At 43.7% G+C, this 18,053-nt stretch overlaps 1 protein-coding gene and 2 pseudogenes across 4 annotated transcripts in view; 1 reads left to right on the top strand and 2 right to left on the bottom strand.

The window, feature by feature from the left end:
- Deptor (DEP domain containing MTOR-interacting protein) overlaps positions 1–4,124 on the bottom strand; it is a 169,321-nt gene extending 165,197 nt beyond the window's left edge. For 3 of the 4 annotated variants that reach the window (XM_063263556.1, XM_063263557.1, XM_017595234.3), the window contains exon 1: positions 3,968–4,102. In XM_063263556.1, the coding sequence (XP_063119626.1) occupies positions 3,968–4,089 (122 nt within the window). In that variant the 5' untranslated portion in view covers positions 4,090–4,102. Of the gene's footprint in view, positions 1–3,967 lie in introns of all 4 variants that reach the window. The other variant, NM_001427213.1, reaches the window with a different exon arrangement.
- Positions 4,118–15,651, top strand: LOC134479905 (large ribosomal subunit protein uL30-like; annotated as a pseudogene).
- Positions 16,982–18,021, bottom strand: H3f3c (H3 histone, family 3C; annotated as a pseudogene).

Raw genomic sequence — 18,053 nt, 5'->3', positions numbered from 1 at the left:
GGAGCTCACAGCCGCTCTGACTGTTCAAGGCCTACACAAGCTCAGGTTACCTAAAATTCAGCAAGGATAGGGAAGGGGCTCACAAAATCCCATCGCCCCCTGAGGAGCTACTGGCAATATGTCGGAGAAGGCTGCTTAGAGAGGGAGAATCAGTTGTCTTCAGTGATGCAGCCCCTGGGAGATTACCCATGGTCCAGTAGATTGTCCTATGCCCATGCAAATACTGACTGTAGTAAGTGGACCCAGATTAAAAAAAGAATACTTGAAACCATGAAGTAAAAAAATAAATGAGGGCTGGAGAGATGGCTAAGAGGTTAAGAGCCCTGACTGTTCTTCCAGAGGCCTCGAGTTCAATTCCTACCACCCACATAGTGGCTCACAACCATCTGTCGTGGGATCTGATGCTCTCTTCGGGTGTGTATGAAAAGAGGGACAGTGTACTCACATATATAAAATAAATAAGTAAATAAATAAATACATGGGAAATCTATGGGGAGTTAAGAGAAGTAGAGATGGGTTCAATCAAAACATATGCTTGTATGAAATTCTGGGGGTTTTTTGTTGTTATTTGGTCTTTTGTTGTTATTTTTTTAGTTCTGGGCATGGAAGCAAACTCTTTTAAGATGAGGGGGAAATGTGAGGAGAATTAGGAACAGCTCCTGCTGGGAAAGAAAGAGACTATGTATGTGTGACTTCTGTGGTCCTTATGCAGCCAACTGCAATAATGTGCCTGCCCTGTGCAGCAAGCCAGCCCCACAGCTGGAGGCAACAATGGTCTGAACATTCATCCAAGCTCTTATACTTAGCTCTTTCCAGCTTGGAGCCCACTTCGGCCAATTTGACACTGGAGGATACTCTCCCTCCATTCCGGAGGGAAAAGGGCAAAGAGTTCAGGGTTCACTGGCTTTCCCCAAGAGAACACACTCCAAAAACAGAAAAGAAGAACTAGGTGTGGTAGCTCCCGACCCATGACTCCTGTAGTTGGGAGGCTGAGGCAGAAGGATGGCTATAAGTTCTAGGCCAGAGTAGACCACATAGAGAGTACGGCCCAGGCTCCAAAAAGTGGGAAAGAAGGTGGGCATAGCTCAAGCTGGAAGTGAAACTTCTTTCACATGCTAGTCTTGAGTTTCCCCATTTTTTATCACCTGTTGTTCACTGTGAAGTCATGGAAATGTAGCCAGGGCAGCAGTAAACTGTGGTGGTGTGAAGCCATCACAGGCAGAAAGCCTGGGCATCACTAAATGTCAGGAATCAGACAAGAAGAAGACAGTTGGAAGGGAGGAATCCATTCTGGCAGGAACAGTGAGGATGACCAGAACCCAACACCAGGCACATGGCCACTGCAGTCACCAAAATCTAAGTATCATGTAGCCTTGGTTTGCTGTTGTCAGTTTGAGACTGGGTCCCACAAGCCCTCCTAGGCTGGCCTCAAACTCACTATGAATCCAAGATGACTTTTGACACCTAACTTCTCTGCCTTTAACCCTGGGGGTGCTGGGATTATAGGCATAAGCCACTATGCTGAACCTGAGGGATGGCCCAGTAGTTATAAGTGCTTGTTGTGAACTCCTGGCAACCTGAATTTGAGCTTGGAACTTATGTCAACACGGAAGGAGAGAACCAGCTCCTGACATTTGTCCTTTGACCTTTACATCGGCACACATAACCCCTGCCCTTCCCCGCATACAATAGGATTTTAAATTTTGCTTTAAAATCATTGAAACAAAAAGTGAAATTCAAATCAAATTTAAATGGTTAATATTTGCTCAGACTTTTTTTTTTTTTTTTTTTTTTTTTAAAGACAGGGCCTCGGTAGCCTAGTACTTACTATGCAGGCCAGGCTAAACACAAACTTGTAATTCTCTAGTCCCTGCTTCCCAAATGCTGGGATTGCAGGTGCATACCATCATACTCAAACTTGGATGTGACATCTCAACCTTCTCTAAACGGAAAGTGAATTGTCTTTTACATTTCCCTTTACTAAGGAAGAACTGAGGCAAAAGAGTAAGTCAATCGTCCCTAAGTCGTTGCAGAAGTAACATGTGTCGGAGACAGAAGGAAGAAAAACCTGGGCAGCCTGTCTTACATCCTGTAGCCTTCACAACACACAGCCCTTCTGGTCACATCTTACCAGGCTGCAGGTCAAAAGTGGTGGTGCAGAGAGACCAGGAATACCCATGAATTCCAGCAAGCCCTTGCAGATTGCTAACTAATACAGGAAGCATCTCAGAAGCACCCCATGAAATACTCTTATCTTCCTGGCTACTTCACAGAGAAAGAAGCAGCTCAGACAAGTAAATTAATTTGTTCAAACACTGCTATCCTGGCTACAGATCATATGGTGTGTAGCAACACTCACTGGTGTAGGCACTAACTCCACATAATCCTCATAACAGTCCTACTGGGTAAAACTTACTGTTACTCATCCTTGTCCAAGGCTCTACACTAGCTAAGTCAAGGGCAAGGCTGGGATTCTGTCAGGCTCAAAGCCTTCTTCAAAACAGAGTCGTGGTAACACTTGGCTACATGGTGGAGGAACAGAAAATCAAGCCTGGGTCGAACTCCCAGGTCTGCAGATTTGTGGTGAGAAAGCGTAGGAGCACTTTGGGGAGGCTGGAGAAGGTGCATTACAGGGGCAGTATCTTGAAGGAGAAAGTGATTTGGGGTCATAATGAAGTTTGTAAAAGAAATAAGAAGCAAGAAATCTCACCCAAGCGAAGCCTTTTCATATAGTGAAGAACAAAGCACTAAACTATTAAGGTCAGATTAAATCAGAAGAACTTATGTCACCTTGATTACAAAATACTCTTGATGGAGGAAAACAGGTTTCTAATTCCCTTCAATTTTGGCCACAAACTTGAGATTCAACGAGGAACCGAAATGCATGATTTTTTCCTTCTGTCACACTGGAAGCTAGGTCCTGACTGTCAAACAGCTACTTCCTCAAACCGAGCCTTGCAAAGCCCAGTGCTTTACCAGACCTCCAGGAACCTTTGTAACAATCTCCTTCAAGTCTTCTTGAAACAGCCACCTAGAAACCGAAATAAGCCGGAAAAATCAAGCCAAGAACTAGAGGGAACTAGCACACCTCTTTCAGGTGGGACCCGGGCTCCAGCTCGTGATCCAAATTCTAGCAGAGCCGGATTCATCCTAAGTGGCAATCTGATTTACAACCCCCAATATCGGCAGCTGCGGAAGCACAAGTCTTAGACATATGCCCAAGAAAAGGGAACAGGAAGCAATAGGAATATCATGGGAGCCTTAGGGGTAAGTACTTGCTCCCGGATTTGTAAAATGGGCTTAATTCTAAGGTAAGTGCGCTGCGATGGGCCAACTCCGGGGTCCCAAACGTGGGTACTGAACAAGGTACTTTCACGCCCCCTTGCGGACCCAAGTGACACCTGACGGTGTGCCAATTAAGGGATAGGTAAAGAGCTGGGAAAGGTTCTCGAAGAGAAGCGACCCTTCAAGGGACTCGCAGTAATCCGCCAGGTTTTACATAAAAGTAAATTGAAGATCAAAGAAGGGAAGCATGCTTTGCTAACAAAAAGGAAAGCCGAACCGAAGGCAACCACGGGGAGCTGGCGTCTTTTATCTGGAAGTGCAGGGGCTGGGGGGGGGGGTTTCCATCCGATATCTCTTCTTTTTGGAGTGAGCAAGGACACCTGACAAGGGGATTGCGCGTACTGAGTGGTGGCAAGTCGGCGGGACGCGTGGCTGCAGCAGTCCAGCTAGGGCGCAGCCTGCACCGCGCGTTCCCGAAACCGTTCCCCGCAGCCTTGCTGAAGCTGTTAGCCTCCCGGCTGCAGTAGCCAGGCACACGCGCGGCGCTAACCAACCATCCCACGCGCCCGCAACTGTCCCTGTGTCCCGCGCGACACGCCTGCCACGAACCAGATCGCGTGTGCGCTCCGGTCCGCGGGGCATAGTGCAATCGATAGCCCACCAACTGAGTGCCTTTCCTTACCGGAGCTGCTCTCCCGTAACTAGGACTTCAGCCATGCGTTCCAGCTCTCTCTGCTGTGCCCCGCCACTCCCGCCGGCGTTACTGTCGCTGCCACCACTGCCGCCGCTGCTGCCCTCCTCCATGCTCCTGACCGCGCGGTTGCCACTCTGCCTTTGCTGTCCTGGAGGCGGGTGCGCCTGGCGTTTGGATCAGTGTGCCCTCACCGAGGCCGCTCCGGCCATCTTTGTTCCGGGCGGTCCCGTGGCTCAGACGCGATTGGCTGGTGAGGGAATCCCTGCGGGTAAGCTGAAGAGGTCGGCGAGTCCAGCCCTAGAACTTTGGCGTGGGGGCGTGGCCTGGGCCCTCTCATGGTCGGGGGCGGGGATAAGGAGCAAAATATAAACATCGGGGCGGAGCGCTGAGCCCGGTGTTTTTGCAGGAGGTTGAGCATTTCTTTCCTCTTTTATATTTCCCTTTTCACCCCTAAACTCATGCTGTGGAATTTTACAGTTTTTCTCTAGTTTCATACCAGAGGTGTAGAGAACAGAAATGAGAACAGTTTACTGAAAAAAATTAAGCAATTGAGGATATTTGCTGAAGGACATTTCAGGCTTCCTGACCCCTTTCCCTATAGACCACCCCCTACTACTACTACCTTATGGTGGAGTCAGTAAAGCACTGTCCTGGGGTGCCTAACGACTAAGAACATGGCTTCATTACTACTATTTATTTCCTACCTATATACTCTTAATCCCTTCTTTACTCTAATTGTAGTTATCACCTGCCCACACCTGCTGCATTAAAGATGTTTTAGATAAATTGTTACCTTCTTATTTTTCCCATATCATAATCAGAGTATTACTTTCCTTTTACATCGGGAAGGAGACCTCCACGAGTGAGGTAACTTCTCTCAGGCAAGCAGGCAGGATTATTCTCAACTTTAGGTTGTGTTTTGAAACAACTGTATCTTGCCAGGCATGGTGACATACCTGTGTTCCCAGAACTCCAGTGGTTGGAGCAGGAGGATCATGAGTTCGAACCAGATGGGGATAAAAAGATACCATGTCTCACAAAACAAACTAAAACCAAAAACAGCTCAACTGACTAAAGGGAGCAATACAATAAGCCTTTAGAAGATCGGGTTAAACGCATTTGAATAGCAGAGCCCGAGCGTTCATTAAAAGTCACCACCATTTCTCTTCATTTTTAGTTTGTAAGCGTCTACATAGCTTAGTTGAGAGGTTATGTCTTCCACAGTCGTATGAGTTGGTGGAAGTATGTTTGAGTTTCCCTATTGGAAGATACGGAGACTTGTGTCTGTGATAACTGTCACAGTCCTCAGAAAGTTGTCTATATAGTAAGACATATGCTGCTGCGAATGTTACTCAGTGTTCCTGAAGACTGGGGTCTAACCCTGCTTTGGTCACAAAAGTAGAACATTTAGCACTTTGCAAAGGCTCACTCCATGGTAATCCAAACTATTGTTTGGGATAGAATCTTACTGTGTTGCCCAGGCTGGCACAAACTCAAGATCCCCCTGCCTCAGTCAGTCTCCCAAGTGCTGGGATTATAATCTCTGAACACCATGCTCTGTACTATTTTTTTCCCCCAAGGTAAACTCACACTGTTCGTTTGTCTTACAATCGAGGAAGCCACTTCTAAGGCTCACTGGAGCGTTATGAAAATTGGTTGAAGTTATTTTGTTTGTGCTTTACGTGACACCGTGAACCTTTTTTAATATCGGTTAATTGATCCGCACAGAACCCTCTTAGGTATCAGTGTTTTCAAATACAAATCTGAAAAGTGAAATAGTTTGCCTAAGTTTCATAACTAGACAGTTAAGCAGCTCTTCAGTGCTTATTGGTATAGATTTTCAAGATATGCTCAGCCACATTCCAGAAAGGAAATAACTTCCTCTAACAGGATATCTTAGGCAATTCCTTTGCCAGTAGAAATTATTTAAGCTTAGTAACTTCAATAAGCAGACAATATTTTAAAAGGTGCACTGAGAGAGAGAAAGGTTTTAGGTCAGTATGATCTAAGAGCCCCATTCTGATATAAAAACATCAAGTGACAGGGAGATGAGACTAACAGCTGTCTGGGTTCTGGTTTTTGTTTGGTTTGTCGAGGTAAGGTTTCTTTGTGCAGCCTGGCCATTCTGGAACTCACTCTGGAGACCAGGCTGACATCAAACTCAGAGCTCTGCCTGTCTCTGCCCGCAGAGTGCTGGGATTATAGGTATGCACTACCACACCTAGCCGTTGGTTCTCAGGCTTTAAATCATACACTTATTCAACAGATTATTGAGATGTGAGGCGGGGCATCGGTACGTCATTCAACCATGCAACCTTGGTCCTCGGCTACCATTGGCTAAATTCATAATTTTATGTCAGTCACTAAAGCTCTTTGGATTTCAATTTTCTATTGATAAAATGAAAAGGGATTTTTTTTTTTTTTTTACTTTCTAGGGATGGTCTGTGACAGTCGTGAAATAATGGTTCAATTAAATAAAGTTTTGAAGATCCACTTTAATAACAAAATTTTGTACATCTGTGACAAAAATAATCACAATTTAAGGCTAAAAAATGTCGTTAGGAAAATGCCTGATCTGAAAGGGAAAATAACTTTTAATTTTATTTTTAGTTTTAGCTTTTTGACACAGAATATCTCATGTAGCCAAAGCTGGTCTTGAACTCCTGATTCCTCTTGCCTCCATGTTCCAAAGGTCACTGGGCCTAGATATTTTTTCTCGAAAGCCTCTCCTATGAGTGTGTGGGTTGTGTGTGTATGTTTGTTATGTGTATATGCATTGATAGTGGTAGTGGTGTTTGTGTGTGTGTGTGTGTGTGTGTGTGTACATTGGTATCGGTAGTGGTGTGTGTTTGTGTGGGTTGTGTGTGTATATGTGTGTTATGTGTATGTGCATTGGTAGTGGTGTATGTGTGTGTGTGTGTGTGTGTGTGTGTGCACGCGCATTGGTGTGGGGGTTTGTGTGTGTGTGTCTTTGCGTGAGTGTGAAGATACCGCAGCTAATGAGAGCTGATTTGCTGCTGTTACATATTAAACTTCCAGCTCACATGTGATACAGCAAACACATCATTACACACTGCTTAAGTCTCCCTTCTGACAGAGATGTGGTAGAACCGCCTGCTAAGGACATACAGGCATCAATGGCCACAAATGTCCTGGAACAACTGGTCCTGAAGAAACTGTCCCTTTAACTGATGACAGAAGACAGGAGGGCACTGTTGTGGCAATTAACCCCACAGCAAGGTTTCAGAAGAGTTGAAAATCCTGACAGACTTCCACTTGCAAGCCGGTTATCTTCTCAGAATGTTCTGTTTGTTCTCAGACGGAAAGGTTATATGGCATCAGACTCATTGGTTATTGAGTGGATTGGCTGAAATTTCAAGAATCCTTACAGGTGGCAACTAGAAGTGAAGGCACCATTCCCAGCTCTGCTGACTCACCCCGGGAGTGCCTCCTGGATGCTTTGTTACTTAGAGGCCAAAATCAAAGTCTGGATGGGGACGATCCCGGCAGGTGTTTGTCTGTGCTTCCAGGTGATCAAAGTGTGATGTTTTGATGCAATACAAGACAAGCTACACAAAAAAAGGCATGCTTAACATATACCCAAGTCTTAGAGAGTCAAGAGACAAAAATACTCTGTAAAGTTGCTGTGAGTGTTTCTAAGTGAATCCTCTCAGTAACAAACAGTTTGTCTCCTCCTTTTGTTTAGGTTCCCGGCCACTCCCTAGCCAGCCATATTTTGAGCAGTGCTGGTGCAATGAACTCTTCCTAAAGATTAGTCACAAGGTGAAGAGATGAACTTAATTACTAAAAATGTGAAAGTATAGTGTCAGCCACAAAGCTTACTGACAGGATGGGTGTTAGCTGGGATGGGTACCACATACCAAATTGCAGCATTTGGAAGACGGAAGGAAGGTCAGCGTTTGTGGTGGTTTGAATACAGTCGGCCCTGGAAGTACCACCATTAGGAGGTGTGGCCTTGTTGGAGTGGGCGTGGCCTTGCTGGAGTGGGCGTGGCCTTGTTGGAGGAAGTGTTTCACTGTGGAGGTGGGCTTTGAGACCTTCCTCCTAGCTGCTTGGAAGACAGTCTGCTCCAGTCTTCCTTTGGATGAAGATGTAGAACTCTCAACTCCTCCAGCACTTTGTCTGCCTGGATGCTGCCATGTTTCCTGCCATGATGATAATGGACCAAACCTCTGAACCTGTAAGCCAGCCCCAATTAAAAGTTGTCCCTTATAAGAGTTACCTTGGTTGTGGTGCACATGAAACTTGCTGGAGTTCGTTCTCTCCTTCCACCATGTTGGTTCCGGGACTGATCTCAGGTTCTTAGCCTTGGCGTCCAGTGCATTTACCTCCCCACCCCCCGAATTTTTATCATCTTATAAAAGAGTTAGGCTGTTTTCAAATATTAATGGATTCCCGATTCTTTAGCCATTATACTTGTTATTGGTTTTGTGAGTAGATGAAGCCAATGGTTTAGAATATATTATCTAATGCAGAGGACCGGGTACAGACCCTTGCAGGCCCTGTGCATGCTGCCTCAGTTTCTCTGACTTCATATGAGCACTCTTTCTGCATTCTCTTCTCCAGGGCTCCCTGAGCTCTGAAGGGAGGAATTTGATGGAGCCATCCCATTTAGGGTCGAGTGTTATTCCTAGCCAAATATTTTTGTTGCTAGAATTGTCGGGAGGAGACTAGTCTTTAACAAACTAATTGTAAGGTCTAGGAGTGTATCTCAGTTACAGAGCACTTGCCTGACATGGCTAAGGACTTGGGTTTTATTCCTGGCCCTGTCAACACACTGACCGAACAAGCTCTTGTGTGAGACCTGAAAACTGTATTTGACAACAAACAAACAAATGGCAAGAGATAAAAACTAATTGTAAAGATAGTGAAGATAAGACATTCATGACTTCATAATTCACACTCACTTTAATATTGTATTGTGATGCTTTTGTCTTTTTGTAAGAAAACGTTACAAAGGAAGCTGATCTCTCCAGTTCCACCCTTCTTAAGGCCCTAGGTCATTTAACATATTGGTATGTGCTGCCATCTACTGATTACTTTTGCAATGACACTGAATACCATAGAGAAATGGCTACTTCCCAGTGGGAATGTTTACAATCTATTACATTTATTAGGGAGTGATACCTGGCTTTTAGTGACCCAGGACTAGGTATGTTATATATCACATTTCCTTAGGACAATAACTCTAAAAGGACTGGATTATACTAATCTCAACTGTCTTTCTTAGGAGATAGGTTTTGAGAAATTTTAACATAATACAGAATGGTCACGAATATGATTATTATATATATTGACAAAGAACTGTATCTTATGTTGTTCCAGTCTTAATCAACAAAGGTTTGCTTTTTGGGGTAAATGATTCTTTTTGCCATTTGCATGTGATGGCTGTAGCATGCACCAAGATTACAGCTATGTTAAAGCGTGTGTGTGCGTGTGTAAGTATGTAAGTTGATGAGACAGATTATTAGGCCTAGTAAACATGTGATGATGAATGTGTATATATGAATGTATATGCGTTTATGCATATTTGCTTGTGTAAAAGCTTTCCTTTCCCGGCTGGAATCATGGAGGCTATACCAGAGAAGAAAAAGAAGGCTGTGGCTGCACCAGGAACCCTTAAGAAAAGGCAACGGAATTTCGCAGAGTTGAAGGTGAGGCGCCTGAGGAAGAAGTTCGCCCTGAAGACACTGCGAAAGGCAAGGAGGAAGCTCATCTACGAGAAGGCAAAGCACTATCACGAGGAGTGCAGGCAGACGGACCGGACTGAGATTCGCATGGCTAGGATGGCGAGGAGAGCTGGGAACGTCTGTGTGCCCGAAGAACCAACATTGGCCTTTGTCATCAGAATCCGAGGCACCAGTGGAGTAAGCCCAAGGGTGCGCAAGGCATTGCAGCTGCTTCTTCGTCTCCGGCAGATCCTCCATGGCACCTTTGTGAAGCTCAGCAAGGCTTCAGTTAACATGCTGAGGACTGTGGAACCGCACATTGCATGGGGGTACCCCAACCTGAAGTCAGTAAATGAGCTCACCTACAAGCGAGGCTCTGGCAAAATCAATAAAAAGCACGTTGCCTTGACAGATAATTCCTTATTGTTCGATCTCTTGGTAAATTTGACATCATCTGCATGGAGGATCTAATTCATGTTATCTATATAGTTGGGAAACGCTTCAAGGAAGCAAATAACTTCCTATGGCCCTTCAAACTGTCTTCCCCACGAGGTGGAATGAAGAAAAAGACAACTCACTTTGTTGAAGGTGGAGATGCTGGCAACAGGGAAGACCAGATAAACAGGCTTATTAGATGGGTGGACTAAGGAGTTGCCCGTGGTATTTTTATAATCTGGTCAGTTAATAAACAGTCACAGCTTGGCAAAAAAAAAAAAAAAAAAAAGCTTTCCTTTTTTGTGAGAATGACTCTTTTCTCCTGGTTTAAAAACTTAATCGCTCCAAATCTCCCTTATACCTGGCCAGTGAGAGGCAAAGCTTCTCTGGGCAATAGAGAAAGGAACTTTAGCAATTAATCCTCCTCTAAATTCGGCCTTGCTATACAGCATATGTTACTTGCCAGAGAATTATTTTTTTTCTTTTCTTTTTTCGGGGGGGCTGGGGACCGAACCCAGGGCCTTGCGTTTGCTAGGCAAACACTCTACCACTGAGCTAAATCCCCAACCCCTTGCCAGAGAATTATTAATGTGGTGGTTTGAATATGTGTGGCCCAGGCAGTGGCACTATTAGATGGTGTGGCCTTGTTGGAGTAGGTGTGTCACTCTGGCTATAATAACCTCATCCTAGCTGCCCGGAAGTGAGTATTCTGCTAGCAGCCTTCAGATGAAGATGTAGAACTCCAAGCTCCTCCTGCACCATGCCTGCCTGAATGCAGCCATGCTCCTGACTTGATGATAATGGGCTGAATCTCTGAGCCAGAGTTGTCTTGGTCATGGTATCTATTCAAGTCAGTAAAACCCTAACTAAGACATGTAGTAAGTTTAAAAAGGAGTTAAGAATTAAGTTTTGTAGCACATAACAAGCACAGAGAATTATAAAGTAAGCAACATTTAAGTTTTCTCGTGCTAATCAAGCACAGAGATTTAAAACATAAATAGTAGACCGATAAAGTCCCCAGCACTTAATGAAGCACAGAACAGAAACATAGAGTCAAGTAGTAAAATACAACATAGAGGGTTATAGAGAAAAGAGGCCAGTGGTTTTCAGCCACAGAATAGGCAAGAAAGTTAATACTTTTAGAAGCCATCAACTTGAGCATCAAGCATAGTTAGAGAGTTAAAAGGCCAGAGATCATCAACCTTTTGACCTGTGTGTATGTCCGACATGTGTGCCCTCTTCAGCCCCTTATCCTAAGGCCAGGCCGAGGCACCCAGCAACTAGGGAGGTAGAGGCAGGAGAATAAGTAATCTACAGTCATCGTCCACATAAAGAGTCTGAGGGTATTCTGGGCTCCATGAGATCTTGTCCTAACATTTAAAATTAAACAAATGTAAGAGCAGTCTCATGAGTGTAACATCTGAAAGTAATACTGCCTTTGTTTTAACAGGCACTGTGGCATTGTACTACATGTGGTTTATAATTAACCGATTAAGTTAAATTAATTAAAACAGTCTCATGAGGACTGGGGATATAGCCCAGTGGTGGAATAGCTGCCAACATGTGTGAAATTTTGGGTTTACTCAGAAACAAAACAAAAGGATGAACCAACATGATAGAACATAACCCAAAGGGATGGGCTCAGAATCTGACCGTCTCTGGCCTCCTGATGATTACTTCTCATCTTCTCTCACTTAGAACTGGGAAACCAGAATTATTCTCCTCCCAGGCATGATGGAAACCAAAATCCCTTTTCCCCCAAAGCCAGCCATAAAACCTGGGAACACAGCTCTAACTCTGCCCTATCTGAGTGACAGCTGCCTATAAAGAAATTTTCTGATGTTGAAGAGATGGCTCGGTGATTAAAAACCCTGGCTGCTCTTCCAGAGGGCCTGGGTTCAATTCCCAGCACCTACACGGCAACTCACAACTGTCTGTAACTCCAGTTCCAGATCTGACACACAGACATACATGCAGGCAATACACATAAAATAAGACTCCTTTCTCTAATAATTCTTTAAGATTAAAAAAATAAAAATAAAGACAGACAGACATTCTCTGATCTTACTTGTTCTATTGTAGGCTGCAAAGCCACCATTCGAGCAGGCTGGAGCATGGCTTCATTGGTAAAGTCTTTGCTGTGTAAGCGTGAGGGACCAAGTTTTGGTCCCCAGCACCCAGTTTTTGTGACAGACCCTGTGGGGAAATAAAGTGGAGAGTAATTGAGAAGACAAATGCCGATTTGCTGATCAGAATTTCAGTAACCTTGGAGATTTAGAACGTTGCAGGTCCAGAACCTGCTACAGTTTATCTTGGGCTATCTTTAGCCCACCCAAGAGCTACTCCTTATGCTCCTCTGTGTTGGGCCTTATTATGGATAAAAGTCTTTTGGAATATATTAACGAAATGCTTAATTTTCCAACCGAAAGGTTAAAAGGCATCAGATAACATCTGGGGCCTATAGCCAAGATTACCATGTTATGCTGTAGTCACTTACTTAATGTGTCTGCCAGAATATTTTAAGAGTCTTGATTTCTTTCTTTCTTTGTTCTGTTATACAAACTTCATAAAATTGCTTCCATATTGGGATATTGTCTTAGGGTTCCTATGGCTATGATGAAACACCATGGCCAAAAAGCAAGTTAGGGAGGAAAGCGTTTATTTGGCTTACAATTCCATAGTTCTGGTCATCATTGAAGGAAGTCAGGATAAGTAAGAACTCAAACAGGTCAGGAGGCAGGAGCTGATGCAGAAACTACGTAGAGATGTTGCTTACTGGCTTGCTACTCTTGGCTTGCTCATCCTGCTTTCTTATAGAATCCAGGAACACCAGCCCAGAGATGGTACCACCTACCATCCTCTGGGCCCTCCTGCACTAATTGAGAAAATGCCTTATAGCTGACTCTCACTGAGGCATTTCCTCAACTGAGGCTCCTTCCTCTCCGATGACTCCAGCTTGTGACAAGTTGACACAAAACCAGCCAATATAGACATGGAACTTGGGGCGCCTAAATCTGTATTCTGGGCTACAGTCACTCATATTTAGCTCTAGAACGAACTATTTTTTATTGCTTTTGAAGTGATAGCTGTGTTTTTGCACTGACAACAGGCCCCCATGTCATGTAAAATGCTTTTTAAATAAGTACATCGCGTTTTCAGTTGTTGACTGACATTTTAGTATAAGAATTTGAGCGGCAGTCCCGATGGTACGGAAAGGCCTCAAACTTTACCTCCTTCCTCCAAGACCGTGGGTTTGTCTTTTATCATCTGTTTATTCTCTAATTCCCAGATTCCTTTGTCACTGTGCTATGTATCATAAGTGGTTTGAGATTGAAGGTTGCATTTCTCAAATTCCTATGTCACATAGATTCAGTAAAAAAGAGACTACATTGGTTACTTTTATATTGCTGTGGTTAAATACTATGACTAAGACTGTAGAAAAAAGGTTATATTGGAGCTTAAATTTCCAGGGTGTTTTAAGAGTCCATGATGGTAGCAAGCGGTAGGTACAACTGCAGGAGTGGAAGCTGAGTGCTCACATCCTGAACCTCAGCTAGGAAGGTGGGAAGGTGAACTAGAAACGGTGGAAATCTTTTAAGTTCTCAAAGCCCATCTCCAGTGAGTGGCACACTTCTCTAACCAGGAGGCACGGTCTAAGCCTCTCCAATCAGCATCAGCAACTGTGGGTGACCTCTCATTTAAACCACCACAGAGGCCTTGGTGAGAAATGAGAATGCCTCCCCACCCCGCCCCACATAGTATATTTGAATACTTGTTCCTGACTTAGTGAAACTGACTGGGAGGTGTGGCTTTGCTGGAGGAGTTGGGCCACTGGGGGTGGGGCTTGAGGTTTCAAAAGTCCATATCATTCCCAGTTAGCATTTTCCCCCTCCCTTCCTCCCTCCGTCCCTCCCTCCTTCCTTCCTTCCCTCCCTCCCTTTTTCTCTACTTCATGGTCATTAACTCAAGACATGAACTCTCAGCTCCAGGGCCATGCCTGCCTGCCTACCATGATGGCCATGAGCTCACCCTCTGAAACTGTAAACAAGCCCCCATAAATTCTTCTATAAACTTGGCCATGCTGTCTCTTCACAACAGTAGAATCAGAGCTAAGTCAGAAGTGACAAAGCGGTTAGAGCCATGCATGATGGGACAAGTCTGCAATCCGTGACTCCCACTATCCTCCCTGCTGTCTTCAACCCCTGCTCACCCCATTCTTCTTCCCCCATCTCTTTTTTGTGTTATCGTTGGTGGTGGTGGTTGGCCCAGGCTTTGTGCAGGTAGCTGCTATGGACTCGTTATTTTGATGGTCATGATTATGATGGTCACGTCATATTCAGGAGACTCCATCTCATGTGATAATCTGCGTTTTAGACGGAGTGATACGGATGTTTTCTTTATGGCTGAGCAGCAACAGTCATTATTCTCAGTACATGGTGACCTTGGCTTTTCCTTTTACGATGACGGAGAACAACAGTGTTAGGGTTTGCATTGCCGTGACGAGATACCATGTCTAAGACAAAAGACAACATTTAATTAGTGCAGCATCCAGGCAGGCATGGTGCAGGAGGAGCTGAGAATTCTACTTCTTCATCCAAATGATGTTAGGAGAAGACTGGCTTCCAGGCAGCTAGGACAAAGGTCTTAAAGGCCACACCACCTACTAGTGCCATTCCCTGGGCCAAGCTTATTCAAACCATTACAAAGAATGAAGCAGATTCATCTGTGAATGAAGCAATACCACCATCTAGTGGTAAAAGTTTAATAGTTTACAAGCAATATTTTATTTTATTTTTATTTTATATAATTTTGACAAGCAAAATTCCTAATCATGTTTGGCAGAAGATACGGTTAAGCTATTGTATTTCCTAAAAATGAATTAATCTTGTTGCAAACTGGAACTTCCCTGTGTGAAGTCATTTGAGGTCAACACTGGTGGGGCAGATTCCAAGATATTAAGACACTACTTGAGTCGATTTCTCCTGGTGCTTGTAATTCTTGCCACTGACAGTGTTTTTTTTCTCTCTCTGTTCTGGGGATTACTGCCAGAGCCTTTTCATGCTAGGCAATCTTTCCATCATGACAAAACATATCCAAGCCTGTTATTCATTTTTAGAAATTATATTTTATTTGCTGGGAACCTCCCGGCCTGGAGAGGGTAGTGGCAGGGGCACAGAGTAGGACTCTGGTGTGGCTTTAAAGTCTGAGGGTCTCCAGATGTTCTAGCTCTCTAACTGTACTGAAATGCTGATGATAACAACTACTACTTCTTCTTCTTCTTCTTCTTCTTCTTCTTCTTCTTCTTCTTCTTCTTCTTCTTCTTCTTCTTCTTCTTCTTCTTCTTCTTCTTCTCCTTCTTCTTCTTCCTCCTTCTTCTTTCTTCTTCTTCTTCTTCTTCTTCTTCTTCTTCTTCTTCTTCTTCCTTCTTCTTCTTCTTCTTCTTCTTCTTCTTCTTCTTCTTCTTCTTCCTCCTCCTCCTCCTCCTCCTCCTCCTTCTTCCTTCTTCTTCTTCTTCTTCTTCTTCTTCTTCTTCTTCTTCTTCTTCTTCTTCTTCTTCCTCCTCCTCCTCCTCCTCCTCCTCCTCCTCCTCCTCCTCCTCCTCCTCCTCCTCCTCCTTCTCCTTCTTCTTTCCGGAGCTGAGGACCAAATCCAGGGCCTTGTGCTTGCTAGGCAAGCGCTCTACCACTGAGCTAAATCCCCAACCCCCTGATGATAACTTCTAAAACATCCTAAAACCTTTCTTGCTCTTACCGAGGGTAAAAAGCTGCTGGCTCAGATGATTGACACCTGATGTGGCCTTTGCTCCATCTCAGCGGAAACTGCACGATTCTGACTTTCAGCCCGCTAGAGGAAGTCACAGGAAGAAAAAGGGACACTTTGAACAGCAATTATAACATTTATTTCTAAGTTGTAAACAGTTTCCTATGAAAGCAATCTAAGAAAAAGGGGGAAAGACAGAATGAATGGATAAAAGGGGATAAGGAAAAATTCTTCTGTCTAAGAAGTGTCTGTCCAAAAAAGTTCTCCCCAGTTCAGTTCTGATGCTTCCCTTTGTCCTCAGCACTTATACATCTTTCAGAAGACATGATCATGTGCTAAAAAGTTCACCACAAATGTACTCATAAAATCAAATCACAAATCAAATAAGAAGTTTACAACATAATGTTTGCATGCACATCTATTAGAGTAATTATCTGGCTAAACATCCATCACCTATCACAGCTCCAACGGTTCACTGAAAGTTAAAAAGCAAAACTAAGTTATTAGTGAAGTTTTGTATAGATAAACCCAGTCAATATCTTATCTTCTGTCCTAGCACCTATAACAAATTGTTAGTTCCCTTTTTATGACCTTTGGTTAACTGTTTTACAACCTCTTGGAATGTGCTCTGAGTAGGAGAAAGCCTGGTTACTATCTAAGAGGCAATTAACTGGTGACACTTGGGAGACTGACAGAGTTCTCACTGCAGTTTTGACTATCAGAAAGGAACCTAATAGCAGTCCTACTATAAAAGAGCTTAATAATCACTGGTATAATTTTAGGAATTCTTATAGGATCATCATCAAGGCTTACGAAGTCATCTATTTGTCTGTATAGCATCACTACATAAGACAGTGCATCTTCATAGATCTGCAGAGATCTGCTCCAAAGGGATGGGTTATTACTTAATGATTTTAATAGCAGTAATCTTTCCTAAAATGAATTCCCTTGGGACTTTCCTATAGAGCAAATCCGTCTCAGATTATAATTCAAAGCAGAGCATCTCAAGAAGATCACCTGCTAGTTATTAACTTGTTCTATGATGGCTCCTGACATTTACTAGTATATATTGATTACCGACGATAATGGGTTTCACTATGATATTTTCTTTTTTTTTTATAGTTTAATGTATTTTAATAGCAAACTTACAGGAACAGCACAGAAGACAGACAACATTAAAAACATGTACTTGCATGTAGGACAACTCCGTTAGAAAAGTATAGTGAATGGATGGAATCTACTGTATGATAAAATGCTACAAACACCATTTAGTTGCTGTCAATAAGAAATTTACTTATTTTAAAAAAATCCAAATGCTGGCATTGTCCAGAAAATTTTAACAGGTTTATTTATAATTGTTATAAAGTTGAACTGTTGAAATGTGTTCACTGAAACATTTTGCTTGCATTAATGCTTTACATCTTGCATTTATATTAAAAATTCACACACAAATGAACGTGGAGAAACTGCCAATACCTGATTCTGTCCCCTATGTTTCCACTCGCAATCATATACTTAGGTACCTTTGACCCCCATGGAAAAAATATCTAACATTCAGAACTACTGATAACAGGAAGAAGAGGAAAAAAAATTTTTTTTTTGAGAATGAAATGTTTCCCCTCATAGTGGACTCTTAAGCACGTTCTCCGCGTATGCGGCGTGCTAGCTGGATGTCTTTTGGCATAATTGTTACACGTTTGGCATGGATAGCACACAGGTTGGTATCTTCAAAAAGGCCAACCAGATAGGCCTCACTTGCCTCCTGCAAAGCACCAATAGCTGCACTCTGGAAGCGCAGGTCTGTTTTGAAGTCCTGAGCAATTTCTCGCACCAGACGCTGAAAGGGGAGCTTGCGAATCAGAAGTTCAGTGGACTTCTGATAGCGTCTGATTTCTCGGAGTGCTACAGTACCAGGCCTGTAACGATGAGGTTTCTTCACCCCTCCAGTAGAGGGCGCACTCTTGCGAGTGGCTTTTGTAGCCAGTTGTTTCCTGGGTGCTTTACCACCAGTGGATTTGCGGGCAGTCTGCTTTGTACGAGCCATGGTATGAGCACCTCCTTACTTACCCCCCTTCTCCTTCGGCTGGAGCTCAGCAAGCAAGAGGCGGCGCTGGCGTTAGAGAGCGGCGGCGGCGCGGCGAAGGCTGCGAACACTCACTATGATATTTTCATGCATGCACATAATGTAG

This window comes from Rattus norvegicus, chromosome 7 (genome assembly GCF_036323735.1).
Source record: "Rattus norvegicus strain BN/NHsdMcwi chromosome 7, GRCr8, whole genome shotgun sequence".
NCBI lineage: Eukaryota > Metazoa > Chordata > Mammalia > Rodentia > Muridae > Rattus > Rattus norvegicus.
The sequence above is the reverse complement of the archived record's forward strand: the minus strand, read 5'-3'. Positions and strand labels throughout refer to the sequence as shown.